At 42.3% G+C, this 23,712-nt stretch overlaps 1 protein-coding gene across 7 annotated transcripts in view; it reads right to left on the bottom strand.

Annotated features, from left to right (window-relative positions):
* Positions 1 to 23,712, bottom strand: part of ZNF236 (zinc finger protein 236) — a 151,757-nt gene that overhangs the window by 95,803 nt on the left and 32,242 nt on the right. For all 7 annotated transcript variants that reach the window (XM_055296143.2, XM_055296138.2, XM_063614711.1 and 4 more), the window contains 4 exons: positions 11,616 to 11,794; positions 8,648 to 8,772; positions 5,085 to 5,257; positions 2,617 to 2,760 (listed from right to left, as the gene is read on the bottom strand). In XM_055296143.2, coding sequence (XP_055152118.2) covers positions 2,617 to 2,760; positions 5,085 to 5,257; positions 8,648 to 8,772; positions 11,616 to 11,794 — 621 coding nt within the window. The remainder of the gene's footprint in view (positions 1 to 2,616; positions 2,761 to 5,084; positions 5,258 to 8,647; positions 8,773 to 11,615; positions 11,795 to 23,712) is intronic.

The following is a 23,712-nucleotide window of genomic DNA, read 5'->3' on the forward strand; positions in this document are numbered from 1 at the left end:
GTTGCAACAAATGTACCCGACCGATGCACCATGTCAGAAATGGAGGAAACTGAGCATGAGAGAAGAAGAGTATATGATAGCTCTCTGTACTTTCTGCCCAAATTGTCTGTAAAAACTGCTCTAAAATTCAAGTCTGTCAATTTAGAAAATAAAAATAAAAACAGAACAAAAAGTATTAGGACTAAAAACGAATGCCCTTGTCTTCTTCCACGGAGGAAGTGGCAGACAGGCACTTACTTTGAGGCAAAAAAAAAAAAGAGGGATCTCTAAATATCTTTTATCTCTAAAAAAGATAAAAAAGAGTAAGTGACCTGGGAAGAACTAGGGCACCTTTTGTGGCACTGAATTCCCAGACTAAGTATAAGTCTTTTGTGTTCTGCCACCAGGGTCCCGTGAAGGGCTGGTTCCCTGGCCACTCACACTCAAGGTGACCCCTGGATCAACAAGCACCATCCACGTATTAACAGTTCACACAAAAGCTACCGCTGCCCCTTCCTGAAACACAAACAGGCAACCAAAGATGATGTGGCAGGCCCAGAAAAGAGAAGGGGAGATGACCCCAGGCAAGTAACTCAACGAACACAAAAAACTTTTTAAAAAAAAATGTTCATTGGATTTCAGAGAAAGTGCATCAAACCAGAAAAAAAAGTCGTGAAAAAGAAATAATCAGATCATCACAAGGCAGAGCTCTCAGAAATTAAAAATCTTACTACAAAAAAAAAAAATTCAAAAGAGTCATAAGATAAAGCTGAGGAGACCTCTCCAGGCCGGGCCTGGTGACACATACTTGTAATCCCAGGGCTTTGGGAGGTTGAGGTGGGAGGATCACTTGAGGCCAGGAGTTTGAGACCAGCTTGGGCAACATAGTGAGACCTTGTCTCTAAGAAAAATTTAAAAATTATTCGAGCATGGTGGCATGCACCTGTAGTGCCAGGTACTCGAGAGGCTGAGACAGGAGGATTACTTGAGCCCAGGAGTTCAAGGTTACAGTGAGCTATAATCACGTCACTGCACTCCAGCCTGGGTGACAGACAAAAAAACCTCAGGGCTGAAAAAGGCCAACAGTTAGAAAATGTGAAAGGTAAAATAAGAGACATGTAGAGTCAATCCTGGCAGCTGAACACTGATTCCTAGACAGTCCTGAAAAAGAATACATATAACTTCTAATGTTCTTACCTGCCCAAATAAGAGGATAAGGGAGATTCCAGGTTTCTAAATCCCTATAACTACATTTCTTTTTATTGAGAATATAAACGTTTAAAATGATCTGGACTATTATTCTAGATTATTCACTACATCTATGTTTTGATTTGCATATTGCCAAAGGAAATGAAGAAAACTAATATTCGGTTGATTTACACAACGTTAAAAACTGTATTTAGGCTGGGCAGGGTGGCTCACGCTTGTAATCCCAGCACTTTGGGAGGCCAAGGCGGGCGGATCACGAGGTCAGGAGATCGAGACCACGGTGAAACCCCGTCTCTACTAAAAATACAAAAAATTAGCCGGGCGTGGTGGCGGGCGCCTGTAGTCCCAGCTACTCGGAGAGGTTGAGGCAGGAGAATGGTGTGAACCCGGGAGGCAGAGCTTGCAGTGAGCTGAGATTGCGCCACTGCACTCCAGCCTGGGCGACAGAGCGAGACTCCCGTCTCAAAAAAAAAAAAAAAAAATTGTATTTAAAAAAATTCAGACCAAAATAGAATTTTGAAGACATAATTATTGGACTCTAACTATTCTCCAGCTTTATAATTCATTTTACAACATCCTACCTGGTCAACAATATATTGAGGAACCATCCCACACTGCAAATATTATGAAAAAAGAAAAGAAAAAACAAACACTAAAGGTAAACCTAATGTTTAAAACCTAAGTATTAATTAGACTTGTTTTCCATACTGGTAGGAGGCAGCTGTTGACATAATACAACCAAGTAACTGGATTCATAAGCATACATTAAAACTTCCGACACTTTTGTATTTAATGTCTACTACTATTAAGATACCTATAGTTGATGCTTAAATTTTACCATTTATTAATCTGTTGAGAGGGTAGTGCAGTACAAGTAACTAAATGAGACTGAGCTAAAGATGCCTACAGAAAAAATAAGAGTGTGTGTATGTCCCTGTGTGTGTGTGTGCACGTGCACCTGTGTCTCTCTGTGTGTAGGCATATGTATTTAGAGTCATACAATTTTTAACTACATGTACTGAAAAATATAATTTAGTTTCAAAAGTCCAAAGACTTGGGAAAAATTATCACTGTCACATAAGAAAAGAGAAATATTACCTACAAAGGATAATTAATTCTTAAATTATAATGTAAAGATAAAGAATATTCAATAATCATCAATAATACTGTAGAAATGATCATTTCACAAATTAATGATTACAGTTTGTCTTATTTTTACAGGTTCAGATGACAGTCTGAATCAAAGTCATCTAATTATTATTCTCAAATTTAAAAAGATTGACTTTAATTCTTTAAAAAGTCGCACCTTTTCTCCATATAAAAAATTTTCATAGCACCTTTTTGTTACTAAATATTCAATTGTAAAGGTCATATTTAAAATGACAGATTTTAGTTTAAAAAGAAGTTCTTCCAAATTACTAAACTTACCGTTAAAACATGAGCAGTCTCTGTGGAACTTGTTGAATTCTGTGGCCCACCCATATGCATCTTGCTGATATGCGTGTTTAAGCTGCCTAAACTTTTAAATACACAACTACATTCCGTACAGTTATAGGTAGGACCATTCTTGACCTTAAAGAATAAAAAAGAAAAAAATGATGTTTTACAATTAATTGTTAAATTTAAACATTTAAATTATGGCAAATCATAATTTACCATTCCATTCAAAATGACAGAAATAATCTAACCCTTCAACATTACCTTTTTTCTTTTAAATTAGATAGTTCTAGAATCAATAACCCAACTCTTTAAACAATATTGCCAGTATAAGATGAATTGAAATTTCAGTCTTTTCTATATAATAGAAATTATTCAAGAGTGAGAAAACACATTTTTCAATTATTGTAATTTAACAAAAACAAACTGTCAGGCAAAGATGTTCTCGGTTTTTTAAACAGTTGAATACAATGTTCAATAGCGAAGGCCAGACAGTTATATATAAATACATATTACACCAAATATGCTTTCAGATGGCCAAAACCACAGAGGTTAGGAAAGACGGTCATAATGATATATGAACTTTTCATCAATTTTGATATTCTGTATCAACAACTAATTTCCTTTTTTTTTTTTTTTTGAGATGCTCTGTCACCCAGGCTGGAGTGCAGTAGCATGCAACCTCTAACTCCCAGGTCAAGTGATTCTCCTGCCTCAGCCTCCCAAGTAGCTGGGATTACAGGCGCCTGCCATCATGCCCAGCTAATTTTTGTATTTTAGTAGAGATGAGGTTTTGCCATGTGGGCCAGGCTGGTCTCGAACTCCTGACCTCAGGGGATCCACCCACCTCAGCCTCCCAAAGTGCTGGGATTACAGACGTGAGCCACCACACCTGGCCTAACAACTAATTTTTAAAACTATGATAAATCCAGAAACCATGGAAACCAGTAAAATGAGTAAGAACAGCTGTGAACAGAGAAAATATCTGAAATATTCTTTCTCTATTACTAAAACCCAGTGTTAGTTACTGTAGAACTGTGAAGGCTAGCTTGAAAACTCATTGGCCGCCTCTGAACTTGAGTAAGACTTCCATTCTGTTTCTGGTGCCTCTCTAAGAACCAAATTTAGATTCTTACAAGATTGGATAATATTTATGAACCAATCTTTAGAGGCTCTTTCTGGAACAACCCATTCTAGTACAGGTCCAAGAGCACTTCTCAGTGGCAACAGGCAAGTCTCTGGGCCCTTTAGTATAGGGGGAGTTTTCTAAACTCAGGAGTACTGACAAGTACCTCACAAGGCTCCTCCAAGGTTCCAGTGAGGTATTTCTGTGTGCTACACAAATAGACGATCCTTCCTATGCAATCATCTTCACCCAGTGGCAACACCACAAGAATAACTTACAACAGCCCAAATTTATTCTTCCAAAATCTAAAGGTAACCTCAGTACCTCACTAATACTGACATGCCTTCCTAATGTCTCTGGGTCTTAGATACTAAAAAGATTAACTCATTGAACATGGAACTCTGAATCTGTTCATAAAACTACGTGAGATGTGCAGGGTTTTTTTCTCATTTTAGATTCTCTTTTTCATTTTAGACATTCTGTTTATCTAAGATCAAAGACAGCTTCTACTTGTTTTTATTAAATTTGGATAGTGAGTATTAACTCTACGTTCACTTCAGTGTTAGTTAAGGTATTATTCTAAGTAAAAAATTAAGAGATACACATTTGCTCTTAAGAATATGATAGTTTTCATTCTGCAAAATCATTTCATAGGATATACTGATCCATGATAAAATATTTGTGTTGTTTAAATATTTCTTTGTATTCTACAATTAGAATGTAAATCAATGTCATGATGGTTAGTTAGAGCAAAGGTCGACCTGCTTTACAGAAATACTTGCAGAGGATCTACACATCATTATGCTCTGTAGACAACAGAAAATTACCATGGGAAATCATCATTTTAGTCGAAAGAGTGGACAAGCAGCATGGAAGGAAATGAACAGAGCAGGTCTCTGTCCAAGAGAGAACAGACATGTACCATATGAGCTCTGTAGTATTAGCAGTAAGAAAAACACTTTTTTTCCCCAATTTTATTTCTTATCTTTTAATTTCTTACACTTGCCTGTGTTTCCAGTTTGCTAAAGGGATGAAATACATTATTTAGAATGATAGACTATAACTAACAAAGGTATTAGGATTATTTTCAAATATTTATTCACCAAAGCCATGCTGTCAGCAAGAAGACAAAAAAGACAGTAGTTTATATTTCTTCCACATGTAATAAACCACAAAATTTCCCATGTATGTATTTTCTAAAACAGGGTCTGCTCCGCACAAAATCAATCTGCATTTTTTAAAATGGAAAAGAATTTCTCAGGTCCGTTTACTAACCCAAAAGATACCTACTGTCCCCTGTGAAATACTGCTTATGCCCCCAACCCGTGTTTACCTCTGAGTGGACTCGCTGCACGTGTGACTGAAGATTCCCTTTCTGAGAGAAGGCGGCAGGACAGAAGGCACAGGCATGGGGTTTTTCACCTGTGTGCTTGATCATGTGGGTCTGCAGTGCCCCCTTCTGGTTAAAAGCTTTTCCACATTCACTACATTTAAACGGCCTTTCACCTAGAGTGGGAGAAAAATGATCAAAATATAATTCCATATTGTATGGGAATCTTACGGATTAAAAAGAACAACATTGAAGTTACCCAAACCTATCCCTCCAGCCAAAATGTCTCCCCAGAACTCTAGACGCATATATACAGGTGTCTACTTTAAATCTCAAAATTAACATGTCAAAACTGCACTTGACCATCTCACAAACTGCTCCACCTGCAGGCTTCCCCAGGCAATGCCATCCTTCCAGGGGATCAGGCAATGCCATCCTTCCAGGGCATCAGGCAATGCCATCCTTCCAGGGCATCAGGCAAAAAACCTTGGAGTCATCTTTATCTTTGGTTTCTCTCACGTCTCACACTCAATAATAACTTCAAAATACACCCAGAGCAGCCCTGCTTCCCGTCCACAACCACCACTCCAGGCTAAGGTACTCTCCCATCACTCAAAGCTCCTGAAACCACCCCCAACTTGACTCACTGCTTCCACCCTGGCCTCTTCCTAGGCTGCTCTCAAAACAACAGACAAAATGACCCTCTTTAAGTCTGAGCAAGTCACTTGTCTGTTGAAAACCCTCAATGGCTTCCAATCCCCCCTAGACTAAAATCGAAGTTCTTCTAATACTCAGCAGAGGAGGTGCCAGTGCTGTGGTTCCCACACCAGCTGTTGTCAGCTCCCCTGCCCCTGCTCTCTGGCTCCCTCTATCCACTCCTGCCACCGCCCTCAGACACACCAGGCAGGTTTCCACTTCTGGGCCTCTGAAATCCGCCACCTGGGCGGTTCTCCCCCCAGTATCCCCAAGACTTGCTCTGTCAGATCCTTGAGGCCTTTGCTCAAAATCCCCTTTGCACTGAGGACTTTCTGGTCCATTCTATTTAACATTAAAATCTCCTGTGTCCTCCCTGGGAACCCCTGGCCCCCTTCTCTGCTTGATTTTTCTGCAGACTTCTCAGCATTTGACCTTTTACATTTTACTTAATGTCCATCTCCCCTCCCTAGAATGCACGCTCCAAGAAGGCAAGCGCTGTGCACTGCGGCTCTTCAGCACCTGGAATAGGGCCTTGTGCACACTAGCACGCAGTACAGATCTGATGAATGAAGGAATGAGCAAAAAGACAAAATCTAGTTAGGTTAGAACCTAACTGCAAGGCTACTTAAATTTCTAGTCTGACTAAATTTTCACTCCCTAAAAAACAGAAAGCAGCTGAGTTCACAGTAACATAAGATCCCTGCTTCTCTGAACAGCTTTAGGGTTACATAAGTGAATTCTCATTCTCATATAACAAGCTTGGGGACAGTATACAAATGGTAAACATCCCTGCTTTAACTCGGAGGGGCAAGGGTGTGAAAGAGGAGGACAGGCAGTCAGGAGGCCAGTGAGAGTGTGGCCCGGTCACGGCGCTGCCTGCGTGGGGACAGGAGAGGAGGACAGGCAGGCAGGAGGCATGGCGAGAGTGTGGCCCGGTCACGGCGCTGCCTGCGAGGAGACACCCTTCCTGTTCTAGATGACGATGCTGCAATGTACTCAGCCTCCTTTGGACAGGTGCCCTGCTGGGTCATACACAGTCTAGGCGTGGTCCAGCAGGATTCTGGTCACCCCCCTCACATCATCACACACACTGTGAGGCACAGCTATTGGAAGACCAAGCCCAGAACACGGAACTGCCTGAACGGCAAGCGGGCACTCCCTGCTACCTCCACCCGGGCCCACCAGCCTCCTGTTTAAACCACACCGGCCTATGTGACTCCTGGGGCTGGGACCTGCTGCTCTCTCCAGGCAGCTCACAAGCCAATTGGAGCAAGTGACACATGCTTCAAGTTCAATGCAGGAAGAGTACGCATCACAGAATCCCAAGATGACACGTAAGTATGTGATTCTACACTCATGTGTCTCTCTAGGAGTGACAGTATGCTTATGATGTATGTATATTTATGTATGCGTAAAAAAAATCTAATGGGGTAGGTATCAAACTGTTAAAGGTAAATGCAACTGAAGTGAACACGAGAAGGATTTGCTTTACTTTTTACTTTATCTCTACTTTGGGTAAAGTTTATAACTTTTTAAACTATTTTTTCATTGATTAAAACTTCAAAGACTACACACGAAAGCTGAACACTCTACAGACATAAGCTACTAGCACATTTACAAAGGCACTGTTTTCTCTCTTACCCTAGAAAATAAACGAAAACTGACGCTCTAAAAATATCAACTTTATGCTGACATATAAACATTGAAATCATCTGAATGACTCTACAATACTGTACATAGAAATAGTCACTAAAACTCTGAAAAATAAAAGAAAAGCAATGTAACATAATAGAACTGATTGACAAACAATAGCAGCCAAGCAAAATAGCTGTGAGATTTCTTACTTTATCACTATAAAAGAAAACCAAATCACGAAATACAGAAGAAAACAAAAGGACAAAGCATGGATCATTTTAATTGCAAACCTCATATACTAAAAATATTTGTACAATTTTCCTTTTTCCTTCCCTAGAGATCACGTGTGTTACTAATACAATATTATAAGCAGGCTGCTCTTTACAAGATGGCAAAGAGTATTCAGCTATGAATGCTGTACTCACTTTCAAATATTCAAGCAAAACTAAGGAACAAGATAAGGCATGGAGACATAAAGTTTTATTATTTCAATGTTTCATAGCTTAGTGAAGGCAAAATTATAAATGAATATGAAAATCCACTGCTTTCTTGTTTTTTATTTTATTTGTTTTTAATTTTATTATTTTTAAGAGTCAAGGCCTTCTTGCTCTGTCACCCAGGCTGGAGTGCAGTGGCACGATCGTAGCTCACTGCAGCCTCAAACTCTCAGGCTCAAGCAATCCTCCCACCTCAGGGCTACAGGTGGGTGCTACCACGCCTGGCTAAGTTTTTTATTTTTTGTAAAGACAGATCTCGCTATGTTGCCCGTACTAGTCTTGAACTCCTGGCCTGAAGAGATCCCCTCACCTCAGCTTCCCAAAGTGCTGGGATTATGGACGTGAGCCACCACATCTGGTCTTTGTTAATTTAGCTCTAATTAGTGCAGTATAATATCTGACACACAGTAACAACACATGAGGGAATAAATAAATACCATACCAATAACAGTAATAATATCAACCCCCAATTGTTAACAGCCTACCATGTATCAAGCACTTTTCAATGAGCACTATGTTTATTTTTTAATTTATAATTTAGGACAGCTATATACAGATAAAAGAGCCACATTTTTCAAGTGAGGAGACAAAATCACACAAAGCGTAACTAATTTCAGCAAGATTACCCAGCAAACTATGAGAAAGCTGGGATCAGATTCCAAGTCGAGCTAGCACAAAGGCACCTGTTCTTCCCTTCAAGCCACACAGTCAGTCATCCAGAAGTCAGTGTTTTCATACCTGTGTGTATCCTAATGTGTCGCGTTAACTGGCTTGGCTTTTGAAACGTCTTTCCACAGTGCGGACACGAATACGTGAATCCACTTCTGTCGATGTTCCGGTTATAAGACCTTGTACTTGATACCCTAGTGTAATAAATGGGGACAAAATACACGGTAAGATGTCTCCCTTGTACCTTGTACCATAATTTCAAAATGAAAATCCTACCAGAAAATTTGGCTGACTAGTCATCAGAACCTGTTTTAATGATAAATCAATCACATATATGTATGTGTCTGTGTGTATATGTGTTAGTTTTAAAAATCATAAAACTCATTTTTCTCTATTTTTTGATGAAAAAAATTTGTTTTTTCCAGGTCAAAAACTGAAATTGGGGCAAGGGGAGCAAAATGTCTCTTCTAGACAAAGCTTTACCTGTGATGGTCAGAAACAAAGATGCTACGGGTATAATTTCTACACTGACACCTGACCCACACCATCTCCTCCAGTCTCTTGCTCTCCATACCATCTGCGTACCAATGATGTCCAAACTCCTACCTCCAGCAACTCTGCCTCCTCCTCTGGCTCCAGCCCTGGACAGCCAACTCACACTTGGCATTGCCTCATGGGTGGTGTCCAAAACAGAACTCTTCATTGATTCCCAACCTGCTCCTTTCCACATCAAGACATGAAAGCTCCCTCTTGCATAAGTTTAAGTCTCAGGAGTCATACTGGATTTTTCTAGTCCATCTCCAAAAGCTGCTGGTCTTACTCTGAAACACCCCCAAATGTGGACATGTCTCTCCACCCTCCAGCCACCATCGCGGCCTCAGAACGGGTTCGGCTCTCCAGTGCACTGCTTCCATAGCCTCCAAAAAGGTCTGCCTGCTTTTGACTCCTGCCCACACCCCAGGCCCAGTGCCACCCGAAAGTCTGGTCACGCCATTCCCTTTGTGCAAAACCCTCCAAGGGCTCCCATCCCACTCATGGGAAATGCACATCCACAGCCCCGCCGGGCAGGCTCTCCTCACCCCAGCCACCTTCCTGCTTCTCAGACCAGGGAGGCTCACTGCTTCCACCAACACACTCCTTCAGCCTGAAAGGCAGGTCCCCTAAGGCTGCAGGGCTCCCTGCTCCTCACCCCAGTCTCCTTCCAAAAGCCCCACTCAGAAAGGCCCACGTACAACAGCTGCCTCCCCAGCCTCCCTCAGCCACGCTGCACACACCCATCCTGTCCTTCTTTCTTGACACTCACCACTATCTGAAACTGTGGTACTGACTAACCCACTCACTTGGTCACTGCCTATCTCCTTACTGAAGGGCAGTTCTGTGAGGGCGAGGCTTCGTCTATCTGGTTTGCTCCTCAGTCTGGAAAGACCTAGAAGCCAGGACTGTCTGAGTGCCACAAGCACCCAAACATCTTCAATCATCTTTCAAACCTCCAAGGAAACATCAAAAATGCCTGCGTTAAAGCCTCATCAGAATAAAAATCTGGAGTGTATAGAGACCATGTATTATATTTGGGGGTTTAAAAATCACTGAAATTACCATCAAATTGGTTGGGGAAAAAAGAAAAAAAAATCACTGAAATCATGAAAGTATTAGGTGCGTACCACATTAGTCAACAAGAGGCAAAATGAAAAAGAAAGACAGGAGACAGCTGATCATACAGAGATGTCCAGTCCACATTTCTCAAATGCAATGTCTAAGAGGATAAATAAACATTAGAGTCTTCAGGCATTTTATAAACTGTGTTCATCAACTGGCATGGGACTTCTTGTTGTTAAGAAGTACAGATATTTCCTAAACATTGCAGCTTAAAAGGATGGCAAGCTAAACTGATAATATAGTAGTTAAAATGATAATTGATACTGCCTTTATTTTATTTTATTTTTTTTGGAGACAGAGTCTCACTCTGTCACCCAGGCTGGAGTGCAGTGGCACGATCTTGGCTCACTGCAACCTCCACCTTCTGAGTACAAGCAATTCTCCTGCCTCAGCCTCCCGAGTAGCTGGGACTACAGGCATGTGCCACCACACCCGGCTAATTTTTGTATTTTTAGTAGGGATGGGTTTTCACCATGTTGGCTAGGCTGGTCTCAAACTCCTGACCTCAGGTGATCCGCCTGCCCTGGTCTCCCAAAGTGCTGGGATTACAGGCGTGAGCTACTGTGCCTGGCCCAAAATTGCCTTTTAGAGTTTGTTGGAGAAATTAGCTAAATTAGTGTGAAAACTGATTATCACCATCACCTAACTTGAGCAAAGGGCCAGGAAGAATATTTTATTTCACTTTATTAAGAAACAGAAACATCAGTAAAAATATATTATCAGGAATTAGGCAAAATATAAAATTTTTAAAAACATGTTAAGTTTGACTAGGAATAAATGTACAAATGCATTCAAATATAGTCAGTTGTTAAGATTATGAGCTCTAAAATCAGTCTATTAGAGTTTAAATTTCAAACTCCTGACTTATAAGCTACAAAATCTCACAGAACTACTTGGTCCCTCTAATCTTGGTTTTCTCATCTGCAAAATGGGAACATAAAAGTACTCTGGCCTAACAGGGTTGTTTGTAATGATGAAATGAGGTTCTGTTTATATACATACTAAGAAGAGTGTCAGGCACATGAGTTTTAACAGTTGGGTACCACAAACTAATTTATTAAAAGGAGTACTAATTAAACCCTTGTGAGTCTAGTTTACATATTTTGTTACCTACCCATAAACATGTATTGCCAGTACCCTGTTCTACAGCTTTCAACATTATAATACTAGGTAAACACTTCTACTCACATAGCCTGACAGTATTCATTAATGTGTAGGGAGGTACCATGTATGTTATAAAAGATATTCTGACACCAAATTATCTGTGGGGTTCCACTTTGCTGGGTTCTTGCAGCAAATATTTCTAGTGGGTAGTAGCAAAGTGTGCCAGCTTTTAACATATTAGATGGATTTTTGACCAAGCCCATGTAATGACTCATACCTAATTTTGTAATGAGTCTTCATATGTTCCTTCAGCTCCGAGGAGGTCTCGAACTCTTTCTTGCAGGCCTTGCAGGCATGCTGCCGGGTTCCAGCCAGCTCCTGGCGGTGCTCCTCCATGTGCACGGCCAGCTGACTCTGCAGAGTAAACTCATCCCCACACTCAGAACAGATGAGATTCTGGAACAGAAAAACCCATCGGTGAGCAGAGCAAACCTTTCAAAACCACTCCTTCAAAGAACTGGTATGATCAACGGTTAATACACAAATTAAATGAAAACTACTTGGTCCCTCTAATCTTGGTTTTGATCTAATACTTTCCCCTGGAACAAGCATCACTTTCACCTCTCAAAAATGTATTTGCATATACAAAAATCGTTTCTTTATTGGAAGAAAAAGACAGAAACGTTGGGAAAAGGGTGAGAGATTGACACAATTTTTGAGCAAAATGAGTTCAGTTTTGAACTGGTGTTGGGTAATGGCACTGGGTCCGCCTATTCTGTGAGCACTTTAGAGAGACGTAGGATGACCTCAGCACTACAAAGGGTCAGGAAAGAATTCAAACTAAGATTATGGTTTAAGAGACGACCTTGAAACAAAATGACAGCTTTCAAGTTTTTAATAGATAGATCACATCATTGTCTCGCTTGGTTTAGAGGCAGAGCAGAGCGCAGGCTGTGGCCTGACTTACTGAGCTTGTGAACCAGGGACCCTCTGAACCAAGGCATGGGGTAACTGCAGAACACACACACACAGGAGTTCAAAGACTCTGAGCAAAAATACAAGAATGATAGCTCAGTAATCTTTAATATCTGAGTTCATATTTTGGACATATTTTAATAAATATATTAACATTTATTTCACCTGTTTGGGGTTTTTTTTTCTTTTAAAAATGTGGCTACTAGAAAATTTTAAATTACTCATCTTTCACTTAGATGATGCTGGTCTAGATGTTCTACAGCTGGGTCTAGGTTCACCTTAAGGCTGCCAATCACTAGCTAACCTGCTAGTTTGGGTGTGCTGCCCACCCTGAGCCTATGAAACAGGGATAACAATAACCCCTGCCCTCACAGGGCTGTTATAAGGTGAGAGAAAATGACACATGTAAGACGCTGACTGTGCGTGGCCTAGAGTGAGTACTCAATAATTACTTCATCAGTAGCCACTGCTGACTTAGTACAAATTTCAGTTAATTCACTCATTTGGAGTTCCATCACACAATTACAGTATTTACTTAAATGATCCTCAAAATGAAATGTACAAACATGAAAAAACATGACCTGTCAATGAGCATAAACTGTTATTTCCAAATAAAATACATTGATTTTTTCCTCAGACTTTTTTCTGATCTGCATATACTAGTCTTGTAAATAAATGTTTGTAAACCTCATTAAAATGAGGCTGTTAATTGATACTACCTCTAGCTACACTGCAGAAAAAGACAAAGAAAAGTGAAATATTTTGAGAAATCCAAAAATCATTTAAATAACTTTAAAGTAGTATTATTGTATAATAATTTAAGGAAATAATAAACTACTAGATTTTTAGTGACTTGTTGATAAAAGAAAATTTGTTCTAGGAAACTCCCCACACAAAAAAAATCATAATTTGATGCAGCTCTTTAAAAAAAAAAAAAAAAAAAAAAAACCTCTGCAGTCCTGAATGCATCTGAACAAAATGCACTGCTTTCATTACCAATGATTCCCCACTACACCTCCTGTCTCAAAATCACATCACGAAACCCCTCGCAGCCCGCTCCTCTCCATACTGTTACTGCCCTGGCTCACACCCACTCTCTTTTCACTTACTCTTTTACCAGATGATCTGATTCATGTGTTTCAGGGATATCTACATGGATATTACTCAGGCATTTGTTGGATCTGTCTGAGTGACAACCCCAGTTTATGCACAACGTGCTCAGATGGTGCGAGCAAGATCCAGCACCTCCCAGGCCACAGCCAAGACCTGCCAGCTTACAGACGGCTACATCACTGTCTTTCTGCTTTCTCTCCTGCAGGCCAAAAAGAGCCAGGATGCTCCTCCCTCCCCCTGCCCTCCCTGGCAACACTTGAGGAAGTCTTCTCAAGAAGAACAACACCCCATGTATAGTCACAGGCCACTAGGACAACAGGCCTTCCACTTACTGCATTCTCCATACAGAGTTAACATCATGTCTCTCACCTAGCAGCAGAGGCTGTCCTGGGGTAATTCTCATGATGCTAAGTGGCCATGGGAAATCATCAAGATTTCTTTTTGTGTTAGGATTTTCCAGAGAAACAGAACAAAGAGAACGCGTGTGCCTCTGTATGTATGTGTGTGTAAATATCTGTTGGCTGGGTGCGGTGGCTCACGCCTATAATTCCAGAACTTTGGGAGGCCAAGGCGGGTGGATCACCTGAGGTCAGGAGTTCAAGACCAGCCTGGCCAACATGGTGAAACCCCGTCTCTACTAAAAATATAAAAACTAGCCAGGCGTGGTGGTGGATGCCTGTAATCCCAGCTACTCCGGAGGCTGAGGCAGAAGAATTGCTTGAACCCAGGTGACAGAGGTTGCAGTGAGCCGACACAGTGCCACTGCACTCCAGCCTCGGCAACAGAGTGAGACTCTGTCTTAAAAAAAAAAGATACTTGCTTTAAGAAATTGGCCCATGATTACGGAGGCTGACAAGCTCCAAATCTGCAGTGTGGGCTGGCGGATGGAGACCTAGGAGAGCTGATAATGTAAGCGACAACCAAAGGCCGTCTGCGGGAGAATCCCCCTCACTTGGGGAAGTCAGTCTTTTCATTCTATTCAGGTCTTTGACTGAAGGAGGCTCACCCACATCATGGAAGGCAATCTGCTTACTCAGTGGTTTAAATGTTAATCTCATCCAAAAACACTCTCCACGTTCACACAGAAAATTAACCACCACATCATTCTTCTTTCTTTTCTGAAGTTCCAAGCCTCCTTCTGGTGTCATTTCCTTTCTGTTTGGAGATCTTTTAGTGATTCTTCAAGGGTAAGTCTGCTAGCAAGAGTTTGTTTTCCTTCATCTAAGAATGTCTTTATTTCTCCTTCGTGCCTGAAGGACATTTACCACATATAGAATTTGTAGCCAGGCATGGTGGCTCACATGCGTAATCCCAGGACTTTGCAGGCAGAGGTGGGAGGATCACTTGAGCCCATGAGTTCGAGACCAGCCTGGGCAACACAGCAAGACTCCGTCTCTAATTTAAAAAAAAAAAAAAAAAGGAAGAAGAATTTGTAATTGACAATTCTTTTCTTTCGGCAATTGAAAAATTTTGTGCTATTTTCTTTTAGCTTCCATGGAGGCAGATGAGAAATTCGCTGTCACCTGAATCAGTGTTCTTCTGTAAACAACAGATCATTGCTCTCTAGTCTCTCACAAGATTTTTTTCTTAGGTTTAGTTTTCAAATGTTTCATTATGATATGTCTTGGTGTGTATTTCTTTGGGTTTACCCTGTTTGGAATTCTTAAATCTGTGAGTTATGACTTGTACCAAGTCTGGGTCATTTTCAGCTATTATTTCTTCAAATACATTTCCAGCCCCACACTCTTTCTCCTATCCTTCGTGATGATCACGATGCAAATGTAGAATTTTCTGTTATTGTCCCAAAGTTCCCTGAGGCTCTGTTAATGTTTCTATTTCTTCTCTGTTGCTCAGCCTAAGTCATTCCTGCTGCTCTATCTGCAAGTTCTCCTCTGATTCTCCTCTGTCCTCTCTGGTCCATCAGTAAGCCCTTCTGCTGAGTTCTTTAGTTCAATCATGGGATTTTTCAGTTCTGTAATTTCCCTTTGGTTATTTCTTCTATTTCTTTCTTCTATTTTTTCATTTGTTTCAAAACTCATAAAGCATTTTCTTGACAGCTGCTTTAAAGTACTTGTCAGGTAATTCCAACGTCCAGGCCCTCTTCATATTGATACCGCTCTTTCCTTGTTCCAGCAGGGACTGTGCTGGCTTGTGTCTGTGTCCTGGACACTTTGGGTGTTAAACTGTGGGACCAGTTCTTGGGCTCTCCTTTGACCAGCAGTTGCCCTGTTCAGATGCAGTGTAAGGACCAGCAGCAGCGGATACCCATTTCGCAGAGCCCCACTGACCCCAGGGGGAGGAAAGCACAGTGCAGACTTGTCTGTCTTGCATGGTTCTGTCTCATCACTGATAGGGAGGGAGGCCCAGCTCCCTAATGGACCCACTGACACACTCTGGAGGGAGAATCAGAACACTGCCTGCTTCTGCTAAGGGAGGATGGAAGGCAGGCTTCCAGATAGACTCTGCCAACACACGGGAGGGGAATTCTGTCTCCTCCCTCTGCCACGAGAATCCCCCTCCTGGATGCAAGGTTAGCTCCCTGCTTGGGCCCAAGCACCGGGGAAATCGAAGTGCTGCCAGCTCCCAAGGGATGGGGGCAGAATGGGATAGAAGTTCAATGCTGCACTCGGCTCCGCTGAGCGGCTTTTCAGTTGGCATTTCACTGGAATTGAGTAAATACCATAAAAAGATTTTCTGTTCTGTTGGACCAACCTTTTCCCAGTACTGGGTAAGGGAAACCAGCTTTTCTTAGAGTGTTTTTTTTCTCCGCTTGTTGGCAGAAGGCTGCAGGCTTCTTCAAAACCCTGTCCAGGTATCTGAGAGGAAAAAAAGAAACCCAGGCTAGGCACGGTGGCTCACGCCTGTAATCCCAGCACTTTGGGAGGCTGAGGCGGACAGATCTTGAGGTCAGGAGATCGAGACCATCTTGGCTAACACGATGAAATCCCATCTCTACTAAAAATACAAAAAACTAGCCGGGCGTGGTGGCGGGCACCTGTAGTCCCAGCTACTCGGGAGGCTGAGGCAGGAGAATTGCTTGAATCCAGGAGGTGGAGCCTGCAGTGAGCCGGATCGCACCACTGCACTCCAGCCTGGGCAACAAGAGCGAAACTCCGTCTCAAAAAAAAAAAAAAAAAAAAAGAAAGAAAAAAGAAACCCAGGGAGCTGACAGCCACATTATTCCTCAAGTCCCTCCAACTGTCCACCACCTCTGATGCCTTTCAGAGTCCTTCTGTGCCTGTTGGCTGGTTATCTCTAACAACAGTGATACGGGGGACCCCTAGGAGAAGGAAGCTGCTCCATCGTGGCTGGAACCTTAGAGGTTATTTTTAAATACAATTAAAGGTAAGAAATTATCCCTCTAGTTACTATTAATATGCCATATTCAAATCAATTAACTGAAAAATCAAACACAAAATGCAAAGGCAGCAAGGAATGTATTATTTTGACATATAGGGAAAAGACTTATAATTGTGCTCCAATATTGATTCTTCCTTTCTTATGCAATAATAGACTTATTGGCTGAGCATACAGCTAATCAACTCAACACTATTTTGCAACCGCCCCAACCACTAGATCATTGGCCTGATGACTATGTTCTACCCAACTGGATGTGAGCAGGACTGAAATACATCTTCCAGATCACGCCTTTAAAGAGAAGCAGTGCACCTTCCTCCTCCTGTTCTCACTGTAAACCATGGTTCAGAAGCAAAGAACTCAGAGATAGCAAATGAAGATGTTGGACAAGGCTGAGGGTACGGCTGCCCTACCAGCTCTGTACCACATACGCCAGCCTGCCAGGTGAGGCACAGTCACAAACTCTGACCTAAGCGTTAACACAACGGTTGGAAAAAAGAGAGCCAACATATTGCCAACATGTTATTACGGAACAAGCACAATGAGGCCTTTTTCCCCTCTGCTCATGTAAAGCTTGAGCTCAGTATGAGGTTGCTAAGTTCAGGTGGCTGAATATGACAGCCCAACTTCCAGAACCCTTCCTCTGGCAGCACGGACACGCGGTGCCAAGGAAGCAGTGAAGCATCCTCACAGCTCCCTCACCAGCTTCACGCCAGAGTTCAGCAAAGCCTCTTCCATGACTCTTCCCCGCTTTCTTCTCCTGTTAGCACTTATTAATCAAAGACAGCCTGCTGTGTGCTGAAGGGAGAAACCAGCAGCAGGGGTGAGTAGTAATAGAAATGTAAAGTCAAGCGATTTCAGAAGACACATATTTCTCAAAAGCCTTTCCAAAAAAATTTAAAAAGGAATCAGAAGCGAAGGAATGTGTAAGTTCTTACAACCACAACAGCGAGAGACGAAGGGAGCTGGAGTTTTACAAACAGAACTGAGGGTTTGGATGAGAGCAGGCTGCACAAAGTTCAGATGACGTGGTCCTACTCAGGAGACCACGGCATAACAAAACCACACAACAGCAGAGGCAGGGACTGAAGCAAACAGCAAAGAATGTGAGCACCACTGTGGGAAGTGATCTGGAAAAGAACCTGGCCCATCTGTGGAAGAGAAAACAGACAAAGGGAAGGTTTTCAAAATAAGGTATAAATACTTTAGAACATCTGCGAATGACAGATAACAGCTGTTTCTCTTTCCAGTTATGGAGGAAATCACAGTGAATTATTAAAAGGCACATCTGAAGGAACTTCAGAATGGAAAACGGTAAAGCTCACTGTTCTGGTGACCCCTGTAGATGGGTGTAGCCTTAGAGGTAATCTTTACCCTTCATGTCATCCTCGGGTTGGGCCACCCAGAGCGTGTGGCATGCGCAGATGTCTTCAACCACCTTTACCTACCTGTGTCATCCTAACAGAGGGTTCACGCACACCCCTCAAGTTTCACCTCTCTGCCTAGGCCACACGGCTCAACATTTCAGCTCTCCCGCCAACGTTCCCATGGCCCTGACTCCTTTGTTATTCCACAGCACACGCTTCAGAAGCCCCCACCTCCAGGCAAACCACCATCTCCACTCCTCCCAGCGGCTGAGCTGTGGAAAGGAGACCACATGCCCGCCCAGCCCAGACTCCACAACCAGATGGGCTCTCAGCTCCCAGGGCCGCCCACGGATGTGCCCCACTCAGGCTCTGCTCCCATTTCCCAAAATAGGCCCCCCATGCAGATCTCTAGATGCCTCAGGCCACCCCATGTTTTTGGTGAAGACAAAGTAATGTTTCCACTTCCCAGAGAAATGTGGGCTCTAAGGCCTCAGCTCCAGCCCATGAACTGAGGCACCACAGTGCACCATAACAAGCTTATGAGGAGTCCCAGGAATAGGTCACATGTTCAAGAGAAACGGCGGTGCTCCACGCTTGTCCAATAACACCCAGAAACTAGATTGAGGTACTTCAGTTTCAATAACATCATGTCTTTGTGAAGCTAAGTTTCCGCGGTTGCTGCGGTTAAAGATCAAAGATGAAGTGAAGAACCACGTGGAAGAGAAAACTCCAAAATCAATGTGCAAATGATTGTAAATAGGAAATGCAAGGATATAGACACTGTGCAGTACCCAACACACCCGGGTTGGTCTTTCAAACAACTATTAAGTTATTAAGACAGAAATACTTACTAGATCATACAGATCTAACTGGTTAATACACAGACCCTTGGGTTCTGCCTGAAAGTCTACGAAACACTTCATGAGACACTAAGAAAGCACAGTCTGAGGAAGGCTGGGAACACATGCAAGACACACCAGGAGCCGCTCCACTTCCACCTCCACCTGAGCCCTCTCCCCCTTCCTCCTCCACCTGCACCCGCCTCCAGCTGAGTCCTCTCCCCCTTCCTCCTCCACCTGCACCCGCCTCCAGCTGAGCCCTCTCCCCCTTCCTCCTCCACCTGCACCCGCCTCCAGCTGAGCCCTCTTCTACTTCTTCCAGGGTCAAAAGAGAAGTATCTCATCTGTTCAAAACTAACTCTCCCCTTGTAAAATGTCACTCTTTTCCCCTCCAGATAGGGACCTCTGAAAACGGATATTATAGCAATGTTAAACTGTGATCACTGTTCTGTGAAATGAAGAAAAGTGTCTTTGTTTTTAGGGGCTACATCCTGAAGTATTTAGTGGTAAAATAACGTGAAATCTGTAGCTTACTTGAAAATTGTTCAAAAAAGGGAGAAGGGGGGAGGTGAGATCTGGCAAATTTATCAATTGGTGAGTCTAGGAAAAGGTTATACAAATATCCATTGTACTAATATTTCAAATCTTCACTTAGGATTGGAATTTTTCAAAATAAAAAGTTAGGTGAATATGCCATCACTACACACTATGAAAACAAATAAATGATATAAGGGTCATTTTTTTTAAAAAACTGCGCATATGCTAGTTGCAACAACACAGAACCAAAAACTTACTACCCAATTATTACGTGTAGATGAGGCTGCATAGAGAATCAGGGAGGATGGCAGGGAAAACTAACACACACAAATGCATCACTTTCCTACAGGCACGTAACACAACATATGGCCAAAAGACCTCCCTATACAATATCATTAGAATCTTAAAATACTTAAGAAATGTAAAAAGTGTACTGAATCCATAGTAACCAAACATCGCTGATGTTTTCACATTCCATGTTCTCATAAAGATTCAACATTATAAACATGTTCAGTTCTCCCCTGAATCTAAATATTTAGTACAATAAAAATACCAGCCTATATTTAACTATATAAAATTCTAAATTTCACATGTTATGATAAGCCAGAAAAAGAAAATAAGAAATACAAACATTTGCTTCTCATTACAAAGAGAGACACAGCAGAGACACACTAGAAAAGCAGGAAGGCAGCCCAGGAAAGGCCGAGGCGAGTGGGCGGGCAAGGGTGCAGGAGACGGGCTCTCCTCCAAGTGTACCTGCCTGTGTCACTTTGACTTTTAACAGTTGGTTAATATCCAAATATTCAAAAACTAAACCCCGAGCCTTCTACTCTCCTCTGCTTTGGACTGTGTCTTTTGTGTCAGATAATGTAACCTGAAGGAGGGTGGTTAACTGAAGGCCTGGAATCATAAGAATGGGAAGGGAGAGGTCCTACATGGCAGCAAACTGAAGTAGGTGACCCTGCCGACTTCACAAAACCACGGCAGAGGAGGAAGACCATATCTAATTATGCCTGCCATCTGAAGTAGGGTCGGGGGGCTGGCTTGAGAAATGTGGACATCCTGAGGGCTGTTGGATAGGAAGACCATGGGGGTCCCGGCTGAGCAGACAGCTCCTTCAGAGCATCCAGGATGAGAGAGTGAGTAATGATGCTGGTGCTGCCAGGTGCTGGGTCCTGGGAGAGAAAGAGCACACACAGGAACCAGGGGAAGGCCCTGCGAGAGAAGGACCCCACATAGGAATTACGGGGAGGAGGGGAGGCCCTGCAAGAGAAGGAGCCAACACAGGAACTGGGGGGACATGGGGAAGACCTGCGAGAGAAGTGGTCCACGTGGGAACTAGGGGGAGGCAGGGAGGCCCCGCGGGGATGGGCTACACTGCAGCATCTGTGTGGATGCATCCCTTCCATGCAAGTTCTGCTGTGCATGTATGAGGATCTGTACCAGGCAGATCTGTGTGGGATGTTCCAGACGTGTGGGATACTTTAGAAAATAATTTTAGAATTGGGAAGCATTTCTAATCAAGCCACAAGAACCAGAATCCATAAATGAACAGATTGAAAATTTGAGTCCATGACAATTTAAAAATTTCTGCCAGGAAGAGAAAAATAACGAAACCAGAAACCAAGAAATAATTTTGTCACGCAAGGCAGAAAAACCTAACTTTCCAGGAATGTAAATACTTCACACAAGTTTGCAAGAATAAGACCAATAATCCCCACACATCCACCTTGCAAAAAAAAAATTATTTAATTAACATAAAAATATTATTCATGGCTAATAAACATGGAAAGATGCTAAACTTCACTCATAATTAAAGAAATATAAATTAAAACAAAAACATACCATCTTTAAATTACCAGATTGGAGGAGACAACTTTTACAACAGAGTATTGAAAATGGTATGGCCGGCCAGGTGCAGTGGCTCATACCTGTAATCTCAGCACTTTGGAAGGCCAAGGCGGGTGGATCACCTGAGGTCAGGAGTTCGAGCCCAGCCTGGCCAACATGGCAAAGCCCCATCTCTACTAAAAATACAAAAATTAGCCAGGCGTGGTGGCAGGCGCCTGCAATTCCAGCTACTCAGGAGGCTGAGGCAGGAGAATCGCTTGAATCCAGGAGACAGAGGTTGCAGTGGATTGAGATTGTGCCTCTAGCCTGGGCAACAGAGCAAAACTCTGTCTCAAAAAAAAAAAAAAAAAGAAAAAAAGAAAGAAAGAAAGAAAGAAAATGGGCTGGGCACAGTGGCTCACGCCTGTAATCCAACCACTACTTGAGACCAGGAGTTCAAGAGCAGCCTGGGCAACATGGTGAGACCTGATTTCTATTTTTTTTTTAAAGTAATAATTTTTTTAAAGAGAAAGAAAATGGTATGAAGAAATGAGCAATCTTATACACCATTTATTGGCTGGAGGATAAACTGATAAAATCTCTTTGGAAAACAATTTGACAATATGTAAATTTTGCATTCACATATCCTTTGACCTAACGACTCCATTTCCAGGAATATGTCTCACATTCCTATTAACCCAGGGTTTCCTCAACCTCACACTACTGCTGTGCTGGGAGGTCACTCGTAGCAATGGAGGCTGTGCTGGGAGGTCACTCGTAGCAATGGAGGCTGTGCTGGGAGGTCACTCGTAGCAATGGAGGCTGTGCTGGGCACTGCAGGGTGTTCGGCAGCATCCTCTACTCACAAATAACAGAAGCACCCCATCCACACCCAGCCCCACAACGGTGATAACCAAATGTCCTCTGGGATACCACACTGCCCATCTTGAGAACTCAAACATGGACAAAAATATTTGATCACCATAGCTTTGTCTGGAAAAGGCTGGAAACGACCTACATGCCTAACAGCAGTGACTTGCTAATTATGATACATAAATAAACAATATAATACCATGCATCTGTTAAGAAGAAAGCGACAGCTCTCTGATTAACAGATGTGGAATTACACTTAAGACACATAGTTAACTGATGAAAAGGCACAGAATATTATGGGTTGACTAATAAGGGTACGGAGGAGATTTGTATAGGCATAGAATGTCCCTGGAAGGATACAGAAGAAACTGCTAATGAAAGTTGTTTCTGAGGAGCAAAACTGGAACTTAGGAACCCAAAGGAGACGTAACTTTTTGCTCTCTATAACCTTCTCTATTGTTTGATTTCTTACTGTGTGCATGTAGGACTTATTCCAAAATATATGAATACACCATTATTTAATACATTTTCTGCTTTTAAGAAATTAAACTGGGCGGGGCATGGTGGCTCATGCCTGTAATCCCAGCACTTTGGGAGGCCAAGGTGGGTGGATCACGAGGTCAGGAGTTTGAGACCAGCCTGGCCAACATGGTGAAACCCTGTCTCTACTCAAAATAAAAAAAAAAAAAATTAGCTGAGCGTGGTGGCACGCACCGGTAATCCCAGCTACTTGGGAGGCTGAGGCAGGAGAATGGCTTGAACCCGGGAGGCAGAGGTTGTGGTGAGCCGAGATCGTGCCACTGCACTCCAGCCTGAGTGACAGAGCGAGACTCCATCTCAAAAAAAAAAAAAAAAAAAAAAATTAAACTGGCCAGGCACAGTGGTTCATACCTGTAATCCCAGCACTCTGGAAGGCTGAGGTGGGCAGATCACTTGAGGTCAGGAGTTCAAGACTAGCCTGGCCAACATGGCGAAACCCTGTCTCTACTAAAAATACAAAAATTAGCTGGATATGGTGGGGCGCCTGTAATCCCAGCTACTCGGGAGGCTAAGGCAGGAGAATCACTTGAACCTGGGAGGCGGAGGCTGCAGTGAGCTGAGATCACATCACTGTACTACAACCTGGGGGACAGAACATGACTCCTCCCCCTCCAAAAATAAATAAAAATATAAATATAGCTATAGTCATTTTTGAATAGCACTATCAATAAGTGACACAGGCATTCCTAAACTCTGCAAGAGAAGGTGTTAAATTGGCATGTGCTTTCTAGAATGTCATATGGCATTCTATAAAGAACTTGGGGGAAAAAAGTCTTATTTGTTAATTCAATTAATCTAACTGTAGGAATCTGTCCTAAGGAAATAATTAAAGATGCATAAGAAGATTCATATGCAAAGATATATTACTTACAATATTAAAAAATATAAACAATGTAAATGTTAAACAATGATGCAAATTATTAAATTTTATTATGCTACATCC

Source organism: Symphalangus syndactylus, chromosome 1 (assembly GCF_028878055.3).
Source record: "Symphalangus syndactylus isolate Jambi chromosome 1, NHGRI_mSymSyn1-v2.1_pri, whole genome shotgun sequence".
NCBI lineage: Eukaryota > Metazoa > Chordata > Mammalia > Primates > Hylobatidae > Symphalangus > Symphalangus syndactylus.